General features: G+C 38.1%; 1 protein-coding gene across 2 annotated transcripts in view; it reads right to left on the minus strand.

Moving 5' to 3' along the window:
* The window catches only part of TRIM44 (tripartite motif containing 44), a 147181-nt gene that overhangs the window by 64223 nt on the left and 59426 nt on the right, over nucleotides 1-23532 (minus strand). The window contains exons 3-4 of one of the 2 annotated variants that reach the window (XM_054438649.2): nucleotides 20236-20475; nucleotides 10987-11006 (exon numbers count right to left, since the gene is read on the minus strand). In XM_054438649.2, coding sequence (XP_054294624.1) covers nucleotides 10987-11006; nucleotides 20236-20475 — 260 coding nt within the window. Of the gene's footprint in view, nucleotides 1-10986; nucleotides 11007-16110; nucleotides 20476-23532 lie in introns of those variants that run through there. The other variant, XM_063671002.1, reaches the window with a different exon arrangement.

Consider the following 23532-nt stretch of genomic DNA (forward strand, 5'->3'; position numbering starts at 1 on the left):
AAAACAAACAAACAAAAAACTCCACCAGCATGTGCTGCCAGCATGAGTTACAGATGCCTGCTGTTTCAGCTTCTGGATAAAGAGGTAACTGTAGTTCAGTGACATAGAGCTACAAAAAAAAAAAAAAAAAAAAAAAAAAAAAAAGGAAGGACCCTTGGAAGCTGTTGGGAAAATCGAATTACTGACCTCTTGCCTGCCTCTCACTGGGAAAAAATGTGACAAGATGCTTAAGACCAGCAGGTTTCTCCTAAAATGAAAAAGACACCACCACCATCAATTATTTTGCTGTGGCTGTCCACAGGTGAGGGAGGCATAACCAAGGACATCAAATTTAGTTATTCTTAAAACACAGACTGAAGTTGTGTGACTTCCTAAAATCCACTCTGCTTAGTGCTAGTCCAAAATAGCTATGAAGACAAATAAGGAAGAAGAGAATTAGGCTGCAGCTAGACTCCTCAGCATTGGATCTAACTCAGGGACCAATGTGGCATTCCTTCACATCAACTTAATTGTTTGATTACCTTTTAAGGAAAACCTCTAAATCCTTAAATCTATTTGGAAGGTGGTGCTTTAATGTTGCTTTTCTCCATTAATTTAGAAGGAACTAAACTACAGCAGGTCCTTGAATAGAGTCTTTTCATTCAACATTTTTTTTTTATAATGTTGATGAGGAAAAATAAAGGCGGGGGGATTCCCAGCCCGGGCCACTGTGTGTGGAGTTTGTACTTTCTCCCCATGTCTGTGTGGGTTTCTCCAGGTACTCTGGCTTCCTCCTACATCTCAAAGATGTGCACCTTAGGTGAACTGGTGTGTCTAAATTGTCATAGTCTGAGTGAGTGTGGGTATGAATGCAGCCTGCAATGAAATGGCATCCTGGCCAGGGCAGGTTCCCACTTTGTGCCCTGAGCTGCTCCAGCCACTTATGACTGTGAACTGGAATAATGGGGTAAATAATTATCTTGCTTGTTTTATTAATCTTTCTTAAATCTTTCTTAACTCTTGTTTATATCAACTGGTCTATGGTAAAATTGGTTTCGTTATACATCATTTCACTTAAAGCTGCTGTTTCCAAGAATCTATGAATTATGTTAAGTGAGGACTTACTGTGCTTTCCAAACTTGACTTTAAATTAGAGGAAGACAGGAGAAATTTTTTCCAATCTATCCATCTGACAAAGGCCTAATATCTAGAGTCTACATGGAACTTAAATAAATTTACAAGCAAAAAACAAACCACCCCATTAAAAAGTGGGCATGAATATGCACTTCTCCAAAGAAGACATACATGTAGCCAACAAACATAAAAAAGCTCAACATCACTGATCATTAGAGAAATGCAAATCAAAATTACAATGAGATACCATCTCACGCCAGTCAGAATAACAGATTCTGGCAAGGTGCAGAGAAAAACCTGTCGGTGGGAGTGTAAATTACTTCAACCATTGTGGAAGACAGTGTGGTGATTCCTCAAAGACCTAGAACCAGAAATACCATTTGACCCAGCAATCCCATTATTGGGTATATACCCAAAGGAATATAAATCATTCTATTATAAAGATAAATGCATGCATATATTCATTGCAGCAATATTCACAATAGCAAAGACATGGAATCAACCCAAATGTCCATCAGTGATAGACTGAATAAAGAAAATGTGATACATATACACCATGGAATACTATGCAGCCACAGAAAGGAATGAGATCATGTCCTTTTCAGGGGCATGGATGGAGTTGGAAGCCATTATCCTCAGGAAACTAACATAGGAACAGAAAACCAAGCACTGCACATTCTCACTTTAAGTGGGAGCTGAATGATGAGAACACATGGACCCATGGGGGGACACCACAAATTGGGGCCTGTCAGAGGGTTGGGGGTGGGAGGAAGAAGAGCATCAGGAAGAATAGCTAAGGGATGCTGGGCTTAATACCTAAGTGATGGGACGATCTGTGCAGCAAACCAGCATGGCACACATTTACCTATGTAACAAACCTGCACATCCTGCACATGTACCCCTGAACTTAAACACTGAAGAAGAAATAAAAAAAAATACAGGGTGCCCAGTTAAATTTAAATTTCAGATAACAGTGAATGTTTTTAAATATTTCTTAATTTTTAAATGTTATTGACAAATAACAATTGTGTATATTTATAGGATAAATGTGATGTTTTGATATGTGTAAATATTGTGGAACAATTACGTTAAGCTAGTTAATATATCCATGAGTTCACATACTTATTTTTTGTGTTAAGAACATTTAAGATATAATCTTTTAGCAATTCTGAAATACATAATGAATTTTGTAGCATGAGTATCTTCCAAATATTGTGTAGCACATACTCATACTAATTTTTTTGTTGTTTATATAAATTCCAGTTAAAAAGGGTGTTCTGTATTTTATCTGGCTACTCTAATTGGGAAATGAGCAGAAAGGCCCTAAGAAGGCAAAACAGCTGTCACAAATCCCTGGTATACAGGTACTCTGAGATAATTTATCCATTGAACAAACACCTCCAACCTATTTTGTCATCTGGTTTAGTGTCCACCAGGGCAAATATGTACAGTTGTGCACAGGGTACTTACAAAATAATTATTTACTGGGCACACCATTGATAATGTTGACATCAAGTTTTACTTATTTTTAACTATTCTCTGGCATATGACAGTATCTTACTCTAACAAAGTCAGCACATTATGACAATTTTTTGGCAGATGGAATTAGGCATCTTGAGGAAAGGGCACCTTTTTCTAGTTCACGCCAAGGTATCATGGACATGGTAACCCTGTATCCATGGCAGATTAGCATAAAATGTGCTGCAGTGTTTTTCAAACCATGGATTGTAACCCACTGATGAGCTGGGAAATCATTTTAGTGGGTCACAAACATTAGTGATGATAATGATGGAATAGAATATCAGTGTCTTTTATGTAATAAATGTGGTGGAAAAAAAAGAAAAGAAAGAATAAATTAGAGGAAGGCAGAAGCTATCAAAACAGACACAAATCAAATAGACAATTCCCTTCTACAACTACTTTACCTCAGTTGCTTAGTTTTCCATCTAAAAGAGCAACCCCCAAAAGGGGAATACTTTAAATGCTTCAAAACATATTTGTCCTTTAAGTATAATAAGATGTGAGATTTTGATGGGGAAACAAAAATGTAAAGAAAGCAATTTACCCATAACAAATCATGAGATGTGACTAGAGGAAGAAACCTGTAAGATTCAGAAGTCTGTCCATTTCTTCTATAAGGGGGCAATGCTGTAGTCAAAAGGTAAAGTGTAACAGAAAACAGTAACAACTTTTGGTGCCTCAACATGGTACACTTCACCCTTTACAAGCTGGACTCAACCCACCTTCTAGTCTTGTCTCCGGCCCCAGGCCAGTCATGCAGTTATTCACCATTCCCCGCACAGCACATGTGTTTTCACTCCTTGAGCCTTCATACTTACCTCTTTGCTTAGACAGCTTTCCTGTTTTTCCAATCTGAAGAAGCCTAGACCTAACCATTTGTCAAGGTCCAGAAGAAATGCTATATTTTCTGATTCTTTATCCTGAGTTAGTTGGAACCTACTCTACATCCAACATGTTTTTCAGAGAATCATTATATTGCAGTAGTTAAGAGCTTGCAGTCTGGAGTCAGACTACTTGAGTTTGAATGCTGGCTCTACCACTTTTTAGCTGTGTGACCTCATGAGTGTATAACCTCTCTGTGACTCAGTTTTTTCATTCAAATTAGAAATAAAAATAATATATTAATGATATTAATATATTATAATTAATATCATGATATTTAAAATAATATTAATATAATTATATATTTATATAATATAATATATAATTTATATATAATTAACATAATTATATTTAATATAATTATATTTAATGTAATATAATTATATTTAATATAATTGCATTTAATATAATTTAGTTAATATAATTATATTTAATATAATATTAATAATTAATAATATATTAATATATTATTTATTAGGACTGTTGTCCTATATATAGACCATATATATATCCATATATATAGATAATATATGTAAATGTTTAAAATACTTCCTCACATATAGTTGGCACTCAATACTTCTTTATAATTTATCATAATAATTATTACACTGCACTTAAATATAAAATTTAAATTGCTGGCTAGATGTGGTGGCTCATGCCTGTATTCTCAGCACTTTGGGAGGCCGAAGCAGGAGGATCACTTGACCTCAGTAGTTCAAAACCAGCTTGGGGAACAAAGTGAGACTTCATCTTTACAAAAAATAAAAAAATTAGCCAGGCATGGTGGCATGAACCTATTATCCCACCTACTCGCTGATGGGGGTGGGAGCTGAGTTGGGAGGATCACTTAAGCCAGGGAGGTTGAGGCTGCGGTGAGCTGTGATTGTACTATTACACTCTAGCCTAGGTGACAAAGCAAGTCCCTGTCTCATAAATAAATAAATAAATAAAATTAAAATGGTTTATTTAGCTCTCTTTCAAACTAGATTTCGAGACTTTAAATGCAGGAACAAAGCCTTAGTCATCTTCATATCCCTAAGGCCTAGCAGAGGGCCTGGCATTAGGCGCTCTAAGATGTTCGTTGAAAGAAAGAATTCCTCTGCAATCTTTGTTGTCTGAAAGGTTAGGGAATAGAGCTCCTAGTGGGAAATGTTACCCTGATAAGTTCTGAGGCCAAATATATAAACAAGGTTAGCCTGCCAAGCATCATAACTATTGTACCGGATGGCAAACAAGTTGATTAGAGTTAAACCATAGCATGCAAAGTGACATCCATGCCCCTTCCTCTTGGGCCCTTTTTTCTTAGCATTATAAAGTAGGTAGATGTATGTTAAAAATATAGGCTGCTTCTAGTCAACATTTCCAGGTGGAGGCAGATGCAATAAGCTAGAGGCACTTCAGCTGAATTTTCCACCTGTGAATGGAATCTCTGGTTAATATCCTAACATGCACAAAATAAAGTTGTGACTCTTACAGGCAAATTTCTGAATCAATTATTTTAGCAAGGAGGTATGCTTTGGGTATAGACAGGCAGCACAATGCATAGAGTGGCTTCAACTTTCACCTGACTTAAGTAAGGGATAAACAATCCTTATCAGCATGGAAAAATAAGGTCAACTCAGGTTCCATAACAGGGAAATGTGACAATTAAGAGACTCTATATGCTGAAGGCCAACTTAGATGTTGGCACCCCACTCTGCATAATAAGCAGTCCTGATAGTTCCATTCCATGCACAAGTATCACAGCCATTTTCTTCAGCTTCCAGATAGACTTCCTGCAATGAAGACAACGCAACAACCAAACCACAAATTTGCAATCAGAAGACAAAAGAAACCTAAGCGTATCACTAACTTAGTCCTCTTTCATCTCTACAACCTAAATAGAAAGAGAAATGCCATATCTAAGAACATATGGTTATTCATTTAGAGGGGGAAAAAAAGTACCTAGAATACAGACCCAAGATAATTTTTAAAGAAACAAAATTGAGGAAAAAAAATCCACCAAATTATAGAATCTGTAAGCAGGTTGTTTCCACTCCATATTTGATAAAAGACTTGTATTCCTTCTCACAAGGATATCCCCAAAACTAGGTGGAGGAAAGAGTGGAGAGGGGTGAGGATAATATTTACAGGGAACTAAAAATAAGAGTACAAGGATGTTAAACGACTTGCCCAAGGTCACACAGTCAGTCACAGACAGAATCAAAAATAGAAGCTAGGTCTGCTGACTCTCCTTCGGCTCCTACTCCTTCAGAACACGCTTCCTGTTTGATTGCAGAATCAGTATGGGTCAGATTCACAGTGATCTCAGCAGGAGCTTTTTGCCTGAATAACAGCCAGCTTTGAAGATGAAAAATTCTACAGAAGTTCCAAGTGTGGTGTTACTATTAAAAAGCCATTTTCCTCTTAGGGTAAAAAAAATTACAGAAAACCTCAATAGCAAATCAAAATCTAATCCTGATCTTCCTCCTTCTCCTCTAAGCACAAGAGTTTAAGGGTCTTTTCCCTCTCTGACTTCCTCCCACTATACAATAGCTTTTACGCCAACAGATCCTATTGCCACCCCCTCTCCTAGGATATATATTACTTTTCAGCAGGCTCCAGCAGGAGTAGAGAAGGAGTCAATCTGTGAGGGAGTGAACACAAGATCTCTCATAATAGCACAGAGAAGACAGAAAATTGATGCCAAAAGTGTAAATTGCTTTTCTGCTTAGGAAAAAAAAAAAAAAATCACTCTGGGCTTCAAAGGTACCTTTTTTTTTTTTTTTTTTTTTTTTAGACGGAGTCTTGCTCTGTCACCAGGCTGGATTGCAGTGGCACGATCTCGGCTCACTGCAACCTCTGACTCCCTGGCTCAAGTGAGTCTCCTGCCTCAGCCTCCCAAGTAGCGGGGATTGCAGGCACATGCCACCATGCCCAGCTAATTTTTGTATTTTTCATAGAGACGGGGTTTCACCATGTTGGCCAGGATGGTCTCGATCTCCTGACCTCGTGATCTGCCCACTTCAGTCTCCCAAAGTCAAACACACTCTCTTAAACGATGACTCCACAGCAGTTAATACACATGTTCTACATATTAGGACTTTTGTTTCTCCATGCCCTCCAAGAATTCTTGCCAGCTATATGACTGTGTATCATGGATCTGAGGAGTAAGATACCAGTTTGAGAGGCAACAGACAGCTATTCTGTGGAGTCAAAGGCAGGCTTAGTTGGCTGCTCCCCAGGGAGCACCCCTTTTTCTGCTAACCCTCAGAGGATACTGTGTAAGAATGAGACAAAGACATTCCCTTTATAATGACAGAAGCTGAGAGGGGAAGCAACCTGCAGAAAACAGGGGCCACAGCAATTCAATGTCAAAGCAATTGAAGAACTCCCAGGTTAGAGGAAAAAGACCAAAGTCATATTCTGAGGACTGTGTGTGAATCCTCTTGGCTTTTGTATAGGGTCACAGAGAGAAGCATGCTGCCATTTTGAAGATAGTCCAAATGGTGGCTGAGGGCACTTGGTGGTTAAACTCTGAAGCCAGACTAGATTCAAGTCATAGCTCTGCCACTTACTAGCCATGTGATCCAAGGCAAATTAATCTCTCAAAGCATTAATTTCTTCATTTGACAAGTGGGCTAATAACTACATCATGAGGTTTGCATGCAGATTAAATTAGAATATATATAAAGCACTTTGGACATAATGAAGTCAATAAATGGTAGCTGTGATTATGATTGTGGTAAATCAGCAGCATAACTGCACAATGAAATTCAGGGCAAGGAACAGACATGACTAAAAGCACAACATTTGGTCCCCTAATATCAAACAGCTTGGGAAATCAAAACAGAAAAGAGGAAAAAAGGCAAGACACTCCAGCTAGTAGAAAGGGAGGAAGATCCATTATAGACAAATACGTTTCCATAGGACAGGAGTTTTTCTTTTTTCCTTCCACCACGGAGACTGGTTGGAATCTAATTCTCTTTGGACTTCTATGTAGACAGTGGAGAAGTGGCTGTGTGAAAAGAATGCTAGCAAAGGAGACACAGGCATAATGATCCAAGCAGAACTGGAACTCAGTGTCTCCAGCTTCATTTCTCATCCATCCCTTGTGCAGGGACTCCCACACTTCCTTTCTGCCTTCCTTATACATCAAACTCTCATTTAGTATTGTCAGCAATACAGAAGCCTTTGGAACAAAACTCTATTTGGCTTGTTGAAATGGTAAAGTATATATCATAAATCAGAAAAATTTCAGATCAAAGGCAATTTGCCTTGAAGGGTTAATCAGAATAAATTGAGCCAAATGGTAGTTCAATACAAATAAAGTGAATTGAACCAACAAGTAGGAATTTAAAGGTTAAAAAAGAAAATCTGACTCCTCCTCCTTCTTTCTGACAAATCAGAACATGCATTTATTTTTGGTACTTATTGTACCAAAAAGGGATCCGTCAACTCCTAGTCCAATGGACTCCTTGCTGACCTCCATAGCAGCCTGGCTCAAGGGAGACGGCCTGACATCTTGGTTACAAGTAAAGAAACTCTACGCCTTTCCATTATCTTGTCAAAATGATACAAGGGTATCTGCAGTTAAACTCTAAAGCCAGAATCTCACACTGAACAGTATCTTTAAAGGGAGTTAATCTCTTCATACGGTCCTTGTATTCTTCTAATCAATGTGACTCTGGCATGTGGCTATAAAGATGAGTGTGTTCATCCTAATTTGGCTCTCCTAAGACAGAAATGCCACTGCTATCCTGTGGAGCCTGCACATTACCTCTGCCAAGGTATTTTCTTTATCATGGTCTTGTTTAAACTCTTTTTCTGGGAAAGTAAGTCTAGGGCTCTGACTGGACTGGATTTTAAGGAGCTAGAGCTAATCCTGAGAGAAAAGGCGGAGGAGGGCCAAGGAGATAGTTTAAAGTGCATCTAAACCAAAGGTCTCTGCAAAATGATAAAAACCTAACCAGTAACTAGAAGATATTGATTTAGGCTCCCATCATCGATAACCTAGTCTAACTAGTCTCCCAGGCTCTTTTCTTATTTTTCAATTTTTTTGTTTTTTTGAGATGGAGTCTTGCTCTTGTTGTCCAGGCTGGAATGCAACGGCACAATCTCGGCTCACTGCAACCTCTGCCTCCCAGGTTCAGGCAATTCTCCTGCCTTAGCCTCCCGAGTAGCTGGGATTACAGGTGTGCGCCACCATCCTTGGCTAATTTTTGTATTTTTGGTAGAGAGAGGGTTTCACTGTGTTGGTCAGGCCGGTCTCCAATTCCTGACCTCAGGTGATCCACCTGCCTTGGCCTCCCAAAGTCCTGGGATTACAGGCGTGAGCCACTGTGCCCGACCTCAATTTTTAAAATTTATTTTTTATTTACTTATTTTTAGAGACAGAGTCTCATAATGTCCCCCAGGCTGCTCTTGAACTCCTGGGTTCAAGCAATCTTCCCACCTCAGCCTTCTGAGTAGCTGGAATTATAGGTGTGCATCACTGTGCCTGGAAGTCTCCCAGGCTCTTGATCCACCTCCAATTCATTTTCCATTCCGTAGGTAGGAGACACTTCTAAAATGCAAATCTGTTCAGGTTAATTCCTGTTTAAAATTCTTTAATAGCTTCCCATTGCCTTCAGTATAGTGCTTAAATGCCTTAAGAAGGTCTATAAGGCCCTAAATGATCTGGGCTCCGCTGTCTTTCTTCCACTCCTCTCTTGTCTGGAACTGGCACAGAATTTGTTTACTCTACCTAGAAAAACCAACTCCTGCTCCAACCTTTCAGATCTCTGTTTATATATAACCTTTTCTGGTAAGCCTCCCCTTACCCTCCAAGACTAACCTTAGGAGCCCTTCCTAAAGTAGCCTAAACTTATCAGAACACATTCCCTACCATGTAATTGCCCAGTTACATGTTCGCCTCTTCCACTACACTTAGGATCTACAAGAGTAGGAACTATGTCTGCTTTAGTCACCATGATATACCCAGGATGTAGCACAGTGCCAGACACACAGTAGGTCACGAATATATGTTAAACGAACAAAAGGAAGGGAGGGAAGAGTGAGGAAGGAAGGAAAAGAACCACAACACAGAAGGAGCCTGTTCCTGAGAATGGTTGAAAGATGGAGTCTGAAGTGGTTCCCTGAAACCCTGTAGGTTTAAAGCAAGATGCCTATGCCTTTTAAAGTTGGGTGCCTTTGGCTTTAGCCATAGTAGACAAGGAGCTAGACAAGATCTTGTTGTTCCAGAGCAGATGTTAAAAACTATAGTTTCCAAGGGAAGAACACACCAAGAGACGCAGATGTGGGACAACATTTGGCGCTAAGAAAGAGGCTCAGGATATGGGGAGGGAAAACGAAAAAAGAGAGGAAACTGTTTTTGTTGGTTTGTAAAAAGCAAACACACAAACAAACAAAATAACAAAGAAGGGTCAAATCCTGATTCCAGTAAGGTAACCTTTGACAATTCCTTCAGCTTCTTTTAATAAGGGACTTGATAGTGATTTTCAAACTGAGTTCTGAGGAACCCTAGGTCACTGCAGAAGCTCCTCAGGGTCTATTTTGAAGAAGAGAGAAAGTTCAATGAATGCTGCCCCAACTTTAACCAGAGAAAAATTGTTTTTTACACATTGAGGTTCTACTTAAAGTCCATTTCAAAAAAGGGTGCTTCTGCTAAAAATAAAGTTTGAATAGCAGTGGCCTGGATGACCATTCTGATACTTCCCAGCCTTAACAGCCCTTGATTCTATGTGACAGATGGGACCCATCTGGACATTGCCTTTTACTTTGTACAAATATTCCTCAATTGTGTTGATGACACAGCTGTAGCTTTTCCCGGAGTCTGTTTTCAACTGCTTGAGAAGAATGACAGGAAGGGTAAGTAAACCACAGTCCAGGTTCACTGCAAGGCTGAGACAATAATAAAATGCACTTCTAAACTGTATTCAACTGTGGCAATACAGAAGCACAAAGAACTTTTTTTTTTCCTAAATAAAGTTTTGTATACCTGTACCCTAGGATTCATCATATAGGTGTCTTGGGTCTGACACAAAGATATTATAGGTCAGAAATAAAGAATACTAGATCTAGAGCCCATTAAAAAAATCAATCCAATTCCAATCAAGAAAGAACAATACAAAAATTTATCTAGTTAGTCCACCTGATACCATTACTATTACCATAATGATACTACATTACCATTTAAATGTAGTGCCTATTCTTCTTAACAAGGTATTCTGAATGTACAAAAGAATACAGCAAAGTTACTGTCATTATATACCTTAAAGTATACCTTTATCTGAAGGTTACAGGCAGGAAATGACATAGATGAGAGGGAGACGGGAGTCTTACAAAATAAGATTTTCAAATACCAGGCTTAAGATACAGATCCCTTTTCTGTGCTGTTCCTTGGCTGTCCATATTTCATGGAGCACTAAAAGGCCACAAATGTCACTCTACTTCAATTATGAGAAAAGACAAGCAACAATGTGATCTTACCTGGGTCCTTCCTCATCGCCCTGAAAGACAAACAGAAAGAAACAGTATTAGAAATCACTGTCGGTACAGACAGAGTCAGATTTCTTTCTTTTCCCTCCCCTCTCCCAACCTGAATGCAAGGACTATACATTTATTGTAACAGAGACAAACCAACAGACATCTAAAGGCTAAGACAAGAGCTAATATAATCCTATGTTCAAACTGCCCAGTGGAGATGAACTGATAATTTGCCCTGACAAGCAGAGCAGAGAAGTTAATGCACAGACCTAGGAGGCCTAAATAATTGCCTTGCCTTTTTATTTGTATGGCTGGCAGTATTTAGTTCTTAGCAAAGTGAGAAACCCAAAATAGAGGCAGGTCTTAGGCAAAAGCTAGTCAGTTCCAAAACATCAAGCTGTTTTCCTTCAAAGACTCATTTCTGCCTTGTTCTAGCATTTTTCATCAAACATGAACACTGCAATTCTACTATAAAGAACACTGTGGTATAAAGGGCACCGAACTGGGACTCAAGAAATTGGGATTCTAGTCCAAGCTCTGTTACTTATTAGTTATATGTCCTTGGGCAAACATTAATTAATCTGGACTTTGGTCTTCTCCTCCGTAAGAGGTTAGTTCTGGCATTTGATGATCCACATCATTCTTCCACCAAACCATGGCTCTTCTCTTTTTCTTGCCCACTTTTCAAAAACAATGTGTTAACATTATTTTTCCAGGGATGGCAATCTCTCAACCTAACTTTATCAGAAGTGATCACAGCAGATTCCTTTGAGCTTCCTTCTGTGATCAAATGAGATTTTTCAAATAACTCTCAAGCCTTTCCCAAGGGACCTCATTCATCCTTTTGGTGTCAGCATATCTTTTATATCCTTCTTTTTAGCCATTGAAGGGTAGTCTTAATAGAGAATGTACATTCTGGTTGTACTCCTCGGAGAATGAATGAATGAATGAATGAATGAATGAATGGTTCCTACTGGTATAAGGCAGAATGAGCTCTCAAGTCAGATGTTCTGGGTTCAAGTCTTAACCCTATCACTTTACTGCTGTATTAGCCTACTCATGTTATTTTGCCTTTCTTAACTTCAATTTCCTAATTTGTAAAATGGGGTAATAATTGTCTCTGTATCATAGGATGAATATGAGGATTAAATGAAATAATGCTTATAATCATCAAACACAGTACCTGTGACACAGGATGTATTTAATAAAGCCTATTTATCAGTATCAGTAACAATTCAGTAGGATTCATTAAGAAGCTACTATATATATATGCTAACTAAGGAAAAACAATCACCCATAATGATCTAACCTTCTAGGATTTTCGAATCAGGAGCACGAGAAACAGGCACAAAGAAAATGAACTATTCCTAAATGTGTTATGAACAATACCAAAGACATAAACAGAATAATATGAGAATCAACAGGGAAGTTATGAACGCTGCCTCTCCTGGAGAAGGTGGGAAAAGCTTCACACACACAAGGTAACATTGATATTGCCACTTTGAGGGATAAATAGTATTTTCCCAGGCTGACAACAGAGAAAAGTGGGAAGGACACTGAACTAGCAACAGCAAAGGCAAATTTCTAAAAATGTGTTGTTCAAGGAACCTTGAGTTCTGTGAAACCAGAGAATGGGGATGTGCACGTGTGTGTTTTGGGCAGGGCACTGGGGGTGGTATAAGGTTGGAACTGAGAGCAATGTGGGGTTGAGCGTGACTGAGGTAAAGGGAGACTGCCAGGGTGCAAGCCTGTAAAGTACAGCTGCAGCCAGAAAGGTGATTTAAATCAAACTGCCATTTGAGGTCGAATAAGAAGGGCATTTTTGGCAGACTGTTAAAGATCTGCAATAGTGGGAAGGGCGTTAATCATCCACACTCCAACTAGAGGGAAGTAGGGCGAGTGGTAGAGAGAGGGTATAGGGATGGTGGAAAATTTCTTTGCATTTTTATCATCTGGTATGTCTCATGGCAACTATAATATACCAATAAAAAAGTTATATAATATGAGTTACATAACTATGAATGACATAATTAAATCTCAACACAAATTTTTCAATTATTTTTGGATGTTTAAGCCTAATTGTCTAAGAGAACTTTATGGAAAAAATATCTAAACTTTCTCCCATAATTTAGAGCAAGTCCTCCTCACAATCACATACCTTGGTGTAATGATTAAGAGACAGGGTTTCTCAGTTATAATATAAAAACATGGTCTCAAATTCTGGTTCATTAATCCCAACAGTGAAGCTTTTGGCAATTTTCTTCTCCAAGGTTCAGTTTCTCCATCTGCACATAAAGATCCTAGTTCTTACCTCAAAGGGTCACCATATGGATTAAAATAAATGAGAAAATCTATGTAAAACACTAAGCAAGTGTCTAGTACCTTGTAATCGTTCAACAAATAGTAGCCATTATTTTACTTTCCTAGAATTGTTAATTAATAACATTTCTAGGGGAGAGCAGGGAAGGACAGAAAAGATGGGACACAAAGTTTTGCTATATGTTCATCCAATTCTACTGCTTATAGATGTATGCTTCTTTTCAGAAACAATGGTCACTGTTACAAAGCAAGAATATACACACACATATGAATTATAAAGCCGTTTTGAATAGGTTGGCACAGAGAGGATTGCTAACCTTGCTAGTAAAAGATATGCATGTGATGTTCCTGCTACCTGAAATGCACATCCCTATTCTAAAAACCTAGCGAATTCCTATCTATCCTTTAAGATCAAGCCTTACTCAGAAACTTCTTCACTAACATCTTGAATAAGTTAATCCTCCTCCTTTCCCCCACATTTGTAGGCTTCGCCACTCTACACTAGTACTTAGAGAAGAAAACTGACAATGACATCAAACAGTGCCTCCCTCTTTGGATTTCAACTCCTTGAGAATAGAAACTTGTGTTTTGCTCATTTCTGTATTCACTGCACATAACACAGCACAAGGCTCATAGTAAATAATTATTCAAGATATAGGTAAGGTTTAAGATTAATTTCTACTCCTATTATAAGCAAATTCTGGTTTCAGAAAATATCAGAAGTGAGAGTCTATTAAATACCAACTTCCATTTAAATGACTTGTTAGATTAAGCACTGCTCCCAAATCCCTAATTAAGATATCACAAATGCTCTTGGTTGGCAGACTGCACTCTTGTGCAACATCCCATTTCTACCTCCACCAGTGGAAATGTTGTTCACCAAGAATCAAACAAGGCTGTTTATATGAACTTGTAATGACGACACATTTAATTAAATAACAAAAAGTGAATGCAAGAGAGAGAACTTGCTCACATAAGAACTAAGGTGAATGCATCCACAGTATTTAATAAAGATGAATTACTTAAAAATTGTTGTCAATTTTGGTGTAGGTGAAACACAAGTAAAATACTAGAAACAGTAAGTTATAAGAACTAAGATTCTGCATTCAGCTTGCTTTGAATGGTATCACCCTCAATATAGAGAGTCTGAAATTGGACCTTATAAATGGCGCAAAATGGGTATGGTTTAGCCAGAAACATGACATTTAACTCTAATTAGCAAACCCATATTTTCAAAGGCCTTGCCTCTGAATAAAAAAAAAGTACAAATATGTTTCAAGTTTAAAATAAATGGTTATCATATGCATGTATCATTTTTAATGGTTTACCCATTGAACATACTTTTTCCAATATTAGCTCATTGCAACTCAGTATTCTCCTTACCAAACTAACTGGACATAAGACAAAAATGCTCATGACATATAAATAAAGACACACCATTTTTTTAAGCTTTATAAAGAGTTTTATAAAATGATGTAAGTAAATTCCGCAAAAAACAATGAGAAAAAAAATAAAGGAGAAGGGAATACTTCTCAGTTTGTTTTATGAGGCCAACATAATCCTAATACCCAAACCTGACAATGGCATTATAAAAATACACAAACCAATATCCCTTATGAACAAAGACACAAAACTCCTGAACAAAATATAAGCAAACTGAACTCAGATTATACATCATGGCCAAATGGGACTTTATCTCAGAAATGCAAGGTTGGTTTAATATTGTAAAATTAACCAACATGATTAACCATTACAACAGAATAATGAAAAAAATGCGTATGATCATTTCAAGAGATACAGAAGACATATCTCACAAAAGTCAACATCAGTTTGTATAAAAGCCCTCAGCACATTAGGAATAAAAAGGCACTTCCTGAATCTGATAAAAGGCATCTACAAAAAACATCATACTTAATATACTGAATCCCTTCCTTCTAAGATTACGAACAAGGCAAGGATGTCCACTTTTACCATTTATATTAGACATTGCACTGGAGGTTGTAGCCACTGCAGTAAGACAAGACAAAGAAATAAAAAGCATAAAGATTAGAAACAAAGAAAGTAAAACTGTCTCTATTTGTAGATGGCATAATTGCTGATATAGAAAATCCTAAAGAATCTATAAAGCCACTATTATAACTAATAGGTGAATCTGACAAGGTTACAAGACATAACGCTAATATCTGCAGTGAGCCGAGATCACGCCACTGCACTCCAGCCTGGGTGACAGTGAGACTCCGTCTCAAAAAAAAAAAAAAGGCTAATATATAAAAACCAATTATATTTTTATATACTAACATAAGCTGAAAAATAAAATGTAAAAACAATTCTATTTTCAATAGTATTGAAAATATTAAATAACTAGGAATAAATTTAATAAAAGCCATTAATACCTTTAAATGAAAACCATGAACCATTTCTGAGAGCATGTGAAAACAGACTTATAAATGGAGACATATGTTCATTCATACTGCTGTTCTGTAGAGCTAATGTGTCATTTCTCTTTAGCTACTCTGCTTTCAAGATTTTTTTCTTTGCCATTAGTTTTCAGAAGTTTGACTCTGATGTGTCTGGGTATGGATTTCTTAGTTTATCTTGCTTGGGTTCGCTCTGCTTCTTAAATCTGTAGTTTATGTCTTTCAGCCAAATTTTAGATATTTTAACACACTATTACTTCAAACTATTTTTTCAGCTCCACATTCCTTTTTCCCCCCCGACACTGGTGACATGTATCTTTCATTACTGTCCTATAAGTCCCTGAAGCTCAGTTCAATTATTTTTCCATGTTTTTTTGTTGTTGTTTAGATTGGATCAGTATCAATCTATCTTCAAATTCACCAAATCTTTCCTTCGGTTTGCCATTAAGCCCATCCAGTGAATTTTTGGTGTCAGTTACTGTATTTTTCAGTTCTAAAATTTTCATTTGGTACTTTTTAATATCTTTATTTCTTTATTGAGGTTTTCATTTATTTCCAGAGTGCTTGTAATTGCTCACTGAAACATTCTTATAATAGCAGGTTTAAAATCTTTGTCTTTTAATTCCTACATCTATGCCATCTTAGAGTTAGCATATATCAATTCTTTTTTCCTTAGAATTGAGATTTTCATTTTATTGTTTGAGACAGGGTCTTGCACTGTCACCCATACTGGAGTATAGTCGTGTGAACACAGATCGCTGCAGCCTCAACCTCCTGGGTTCAAACGATCCTCTTGCCTCGTCGGCCTTACAGAATTGAGATTTTTATTGGTTCTTTGGTCTGTATCCTGGACATGATGAGTTATATTATAAAAACCTAGTTCCTATTTAAATCTTCTATTTTAGCAGTCAACCTGTTTAGATTCAGAATGCATGTCCTGGATCCTTTTTGTGAACTATGGTTCACATGTCACCTTAAGTTTATAAAGCCTCTACAGTGCTATTCTTGTCTGCCCCACTCAGATGACAGGACTCCATTCTACATTCTCCACAGAGCTAGTTGAGGAGGAGGAGGGAAACCAAATCATTACTACAGGGCAGGAGTGAAAGATAAAATTCCAATAACTGACTCAGCTGGGGAAGTCCATAGCCTAGTTAATACAGGGGTGAGAGGGAGGAGTTAGAGCTCTACCCACAGTCTCCAAAACGAAGAGGTACTACTTCCTCTGTACTATTACTGCAGGGTAGGGTAGAAGTCAGAGTTCCACCTACGGATGCATAGGAGATGGGTACCACTCATTACTGAGAGGAGCAGAGCCAAAGGTAGAAGTAAGAGGTTCACCCACAGGCTCCATAGAGAAAGATACCTCATTAACATAGGGCATACATAAAATGAGTGAGTTTCACTCACCGGCTCCACTGCTGCGTGCCAATTGAGGTTGAGGAGCAGTGCCACTTTTTTCATGATGTTTGCCTCCAGAAGCAGGCTTGTCTTGGGTATTTTTTTTTTTTGTCTGTGTGTATTAGTGTTTCCAGTTTGTAGAACACCCAGGCTACCATACATAGGAAGTAAAGAAAACCCCAGGGAATTCACTGCCTTGTATCCTCTCAAATCCCAAGGTCCCTGATCAGTATGCCATCTTTTTTCCACCTGCAAGAGTCTTTTGGTAGATGATTTCAGCATTTTTGCCCAGAGATTTCTACTGTAATAAGTGAAAGGAGTAAAATAGAATATGTTTACTCCATCTTGCTCAGAACCAGAAGTTGCAATTTGCTTTAAATATGCCAAAAATAAAATAGATTGGTGAGTGGAAGGTTGAAAAGATGGCTAGATACGTAATGAAGCAAGTATGGCAAAATGTTAATAGGCGAATCTAGGTGGTAGGTACATAGGTATAATCTGTAAAATCCTTTCAACTGTGGTGTATGTTTAAAAAATTTTATAATAAAATGTTGGAGGGGGGGTCTTTTGGCTGAATTCAAAATGCAGGTGATTTTTGATAAATTCTATACCACAAAAAGAACATAATTCCTCTGATGAGTGAAAGACAGGTACTAGATATCTGCTCTTACCAACAAGTTACCAGATTAACTGGAACAAGAGGCTATGAAATAATAATAGCTCTCTGTAAACACTCTAGTGGCTGAACGCTATCTCTGTTTTTAATAGCTCATTTTGTCTGTAGCCTGGTCCTTAAGCCCTGTCAGCTCTTGCAACCCTTTAAGAGTAATTCCATCAGAGTTAACAAGCATAGTACAGCTGAGGTGCTTAAACGACAGCTAATGTCAGAGAAGGACTAAATTCATAGATTAAAATAAAAGAGAAAAATAAACCTCAAAATTAAACTTTTTTTTTTGAGATGGAGTTTCACTCTGTCTCCCAGGCTGGGGTGCAGTGGCTGCAATCTTGGCTCACTGCAACCTCCGCCTCCTGGGTTCAAGTGATTCTTCTGCCTCAGCCTCCCAAGTAGCTGGGACTGCAGGTGCTCGCCACCACACCCAGCTAATTTTTCTATTTTTAGTACAGACAGGTTTCGCCATGTTGGCCAGGGCAGGCTTAAACTCCTGACCTCAGGTGATCCACCCACCTCGGCCTCCCAAAGTGCTGGGATTACAGGTGTGAGCCACCACGCCTAGCCAAAATTAAATTTTTATTTTTCAAAGAACAACGTAATCAACATAGGGAATAAATGAAGGGGTCGAACTTGATGGGAACTGTGGACAGAGCTATGCTGTCTATCCCTTGAATTAACTCTGGTTGAACCTTTTGTTTATTAAGACACAAAGTGACCATCTTGACATTGTAAAGGTATGCAAAGCTGTCTAGAACATGGATTCTTCTCATTTTTCCCACAGATACAGATGGGATGCTTAGCATATGTCTTATAGTAGGGGGAAAGCACAGGTACTGAAATAGCACAGACTTAAATTTAAACCCTGGCTCTATTTTCTACTGACTAAATGACATTGGGTCAGTATCTCTGCAGTTCTCTGCATCTCAAATATCCCATTTGTAAAATGGAGTTAATGAATGCTGATGTAAGGATTAAATGAAATGATGAATATAAAGTGCTCTCTTGCCTATCTAGAAACTTATTTAGGCACCTAATTTCTCAATTATGGGGAGAATAAAATGAAAAGAAGAAGAGTTATTCTTTTCACACATTGATGAAAATTAATCAAAAGCCCTGGATGGGTATAGCAGATACCTTTCAATGGTTTCTTACATTTCCTGTCAGGATAGCTTGGAAATACCTGCCTCCTGGATTACTTTGGCTCTTCTACTGGCCAGTTTATTCTGTGGCCAGGCTCTCTCAAGCCAAGGCAGGACTTCCAGTTAAGGATGGACTTGCTGAGTCAGCAACAGTCCTAGAAAGTCCACAGGACTCTCCTATGTTTTTTTCTAGAAGGACCTACCCTAAATCTATCTGGCATTACCTTCACTAGAATTGTCAAATTATGAAATCTGATTAATAGTAGCCTCTCTCTAGTGGCTGAAATATAAGTTTTTTGGTTTTTTTTTTTTTTTTTTTATGAGACTGGATCTCACTCTGTCACACAGGGTGGAGTGCAATAGCACAATCACAGCTCACTGCAGCCTCAACCTCCGGGGCTCAAGTAATCTTCCTACCTCTCCTGCGTAGCTGGGACTACAGGCAGGTGAGACCATGTCTGCTAATTTTTTATTTTGTAGACACAGGGTCTCACTATGTTGCCCAGGCTGGTCTCAAACTCCTGGACTCAAGCAATCCTTCCACCCCAGCCTCCCAAAGTGCTGGGATTACAGGCGTGAGCCACTGAGTCCAGCTTGTACTTTTTTTTTTTTAATGGCTACCTTAAATAATTTTTTCAAAGTAGATTCAAAATGCCTAAATATGTTGTTTGGTAAAATGCCTAAGACCCTTTTATTCCCGTTAAAAATAACAATGAATATGACAACTAACATTTGTATAGTGATTCAACATTTACCTTGTGTCTTTCATAGTTTTTTTTTTTTAATCTTACAATGCCCTAGTGCACATGCCATTCTTAATCCAGCAGTTATGCCTCCAATTTATGCAGCTGGCTCCATATAACAACCAGCTTGAGATACCTTTTCACTATGTACAAAGTAAGTCCAAAATCTTTCATTCTGGCCTGCTTTATGCTCTACTTCATGATTTGTTCTCATTCAGCCCAGGTCTATGATGACTTTAAAGGCTCATTTCACAACTTGGGGTCTGTCGCTTGCCCTCTTCTCTGGCTGTAATTTTTGGCTTCCTTTCTTAATTGTGATTAGTATCTGCCCCCACTGACTACACTCTTTAAAGTAATGATGGATAAATAATTTGGTAGGCCCAGCCACTGAGTAAACTAGTGGCCAATACTTCCATACTGGTTTATACACCATGTGAAACACTTATACCCTACCTAGATTTCAATTCATTCACGTTCAGGGACCACATGGGGTCTAACAAATATGGCATCAGCTTCCTCCTATTTCTCTTGCCACTAATAATTATGGGCTTTTCCTTTACCTCTGCCTTTGGCTCAGCTGATTCATTAGAGGTATCAAGTTGTTCCTTGGCTTGGGCCATCTGAGTCATCAACCTATCCATGTGGGACTGGATGTCTGCCAGTATCTCAGTCACATGAGCTGTGGCCATTGCCTCCTGGATGTCCACTAGATGAAGGGCCTTCTGCTCCTCATCGGCAATCACTTTCTGAACTTTCTTAAATTCCTGCTGTATAAACATCTTCATTTGGTCCCGAGTTACCTTTAGAACAGAGACAAATAAGAAGAATAAGTTGAACATACAAAGAAACAAAAGGGCAGAGTTATTACTACACAGCCCTGGCCAAAATACACACCATGGATCCTATCCGATCCTAAAGTTTTGGGAATATCCTAAAAACAATGTTCCCCTAATATCTTTGATGAATTTCCTGCTAATCTTTTTGCCTTTTTCATTCTTCAGGGAATAATTTCTTATCCTTTTTTCCTTTTGGTTTTGTTCATTTTTATACCAGTAATATATACGATGAATATATATAGTAAAAAATGAGGCTGGGCACAGTGGCTCATGCATGTAATCCTAGCACTTTGGGAGGCCAAGGCAGCGGGATCACTTGAGGTCAGGAGTTCGAAACCAGCCTGGCCAACATGAGGAAACCCTGTCTCTACTAAAAATACAAAAAAATTTGCTGGGCATGGTGGTGGGTGCCTGTAATCCCAGCTACTTGGGAGGCCGAGGCAGGAGAATTGCTTGAACCAAGAAGGCGGAGGTTGCAGTGAGCACAGATCGCACCACTGCACTCCAGCCTGGGCGACAGAGCAAGTCTCCATCTCAAAACAAAACAAAACAAAAAATGAAATTCTTCCTCTCTGCCCCAATTACTGTTAACAGTTTGGTAGGATACATACCATTTTTCTATATAGTTATGTACATATATGTATATAGATAATTAAGTAGTTTTTATATAAATGAATCATAGTGAAAATATGGTTGTCTTACTTTTCTACTTAAGATGTATTTGTGCATACAGATCAACTTCATTCTATTATTTTTACTATCTGTATGATATGGAGATGGAGGGGGGTGTGTGTGTGTGTGTGTGATATGGAGATGGAGGTGTGTGTGTGTGTGTGTGTGTGTGTGTGTGTGTGTGTGTGTGTGTGTGTGTGTGTGTGTGTGTGTGTGTGTGTGTGTGTGTGTCCTATTTAACCATTCCTCTCTTTATGGAAGTACAGGATATTTCCAAATTTTTGCTATTATAAACAACACAGCAATAAACATCCTTGGCTATTAATATATGCATATGAGTTTCTTTAAAGACGTTTAGAGCCACTTAGTAAATTGGCATATACTCTAAAAATATTGGTTTATATTGCCAAGGTGCCTTCTGAGAAAGATGTATTGATTACATTCCTACAACAACGTATGAAAGTAAGCACTTTCCTACACCCTTGCCAATACTGGATTATATCAAGCTTTTAAACTTTTACTATGATGGGTGCAAATATATTATTGTTTTATTTTATAACAACTGCAAACCAAAGAAAATACAACTGCTAGCTATATTTATGCTTAGGGCATAAGAAAGGCTAACAAAGTGAGAAGTTATCAAAATGAGAACTTCTAAACTCCAAATTTTACCAGCAACTGCATTTATTGATGTTTCCTCACAACCATGTTTATTTTATGATTATTTTAAAACAACTATGCATATTATGAGTGTAGCTGAGATAGGGAGCAGGGAAGAAGTAAACTGTAGACAAAAGGAGAAAGACAGAAGAAAAGCCAATAGAGGATTTTAGAACTGGAAGAGAAAACAGTTGTCATCTAAATGAACCCCTTCCTTTTACAGATAAGGAAATGGACACGGTTGCAAACCTGTAGAAGAGGGAAAGACTCCAATCTTCTTGTTCTCAGTCTGGTGCTCTGTTCACTATAAAAGTCTGTCAGAAGGGAAGTCAAACTGGGAAAACCTAAGAAAGGAAACTGTGAAAGAGAAAGCCTAAAGGAGGGGGTAGCAGATTAATTTTTAATTAGCCCCTTAGAAACTGAAAGAAGCTTGATACCTTACGCAGCTTTTGTAACACTGCTTAGGACATCAGTGCAAAATAAGGCCTGTATGACATGTATCTGCTCACATATCAAGTGACTAAGTGTCATAAGCCCTCATATACTCTCTGCAGGTGCTCTCCCTGGTGCTGGAGAAAATGGGAAAGTGTATTAAATGTTATTAATGTCCCTGTAAATTCTGTATCAGATTGAGAACTGTGATTTGTGTTTATATAATTCCTTTTTATTTTTAGTGTATGTATTTTAGGGCTATTATGCTTTACAGTGATCACTGATCAATGGATCTCTACTCCTGAAATAAATTGAGTCTTAAATGACTAGAACCTTCTCTCAGAGACCAAACCTTTTCACTAAGGGATGGACTTTTCTGAATGCCTAAGAAACTCCCTTAATGGCTACATGTAACTAAAAATGGATATCATAATAAAAACTGACTCACAACCTATTTTACTAGACTTCACATACGCATGTGGTTCAGAGTTAGGAAGCTGACATCTCACTTAGTAAAGGTATGGGCCAGACTGCAGCAGGTGAATAAGTCATGGATTTTAAAATTCTCTATTTCCCATGGCTTTAATTACATAGGGTTTTCAGCATGACACTGTATTTTATACATATCAGGTCACAAATGAAAACTGAAGGAAAAAATAATCCACTTTATAAAACCTTTATGACTTTTTCCCACTCTCATTCTCTAATTAACAAATAAGCATTTTCCAACCTAAGACATCAAAACCTTTGGCACGTTAGTTACAATCAAGCTGATATATCTTTGTTATAGTTGCATTAGGGTGAAGTGGAATATGATTAAACATAGCATTTTATTGAAATTATAACATAGCACTGCAATCTGAAAATTTTGATCACTGTATGGTCAGAACTACCTATTGAACATCTGAATCTAACCTTCTAATTTTATAGGTGAAGGGGAAAAAAAGTCACAGAGAAGTACGATAAAGTTAGGTTTAGAAACTTTCCTCTGGTCCAGTCTAATGTACTTTTACAACTCATCATTTCCAATGAGTTATAAATGAGACTCTGTCAAAACAAGAAAAAGAAAGAGAAGGAGAGAGAAAGAGAGAGAGCGAAGGGCGGGGGAGAGAGAGTTGGAAGGGGGAGAGGGAGGGAGGGAGGTAGAGAGAGACAGAAGGAGGGAGGTAGAGAGAGATTGAAAAACAATTTGTTTCAGAAAAGCATTGCTGAGATGAACTAAGAATAATGGTCAGGGTTAGGAGCAGGAAGCTACTC

This window comes from Pongo pygmaeus, chromosome 9, assembly GCF_028885625.2.
Source record: "Pongo pygmaeus isolate AG05252 chromosome 9, NHGRI_mPonPyg2-v2.0_pri, whole genome shotgun sequence".
NCBI lineage: Eukaryota > Metazoa > Chordata > Mammalia > Primates > Hominidae > Pongo > Pongo pygmaeus.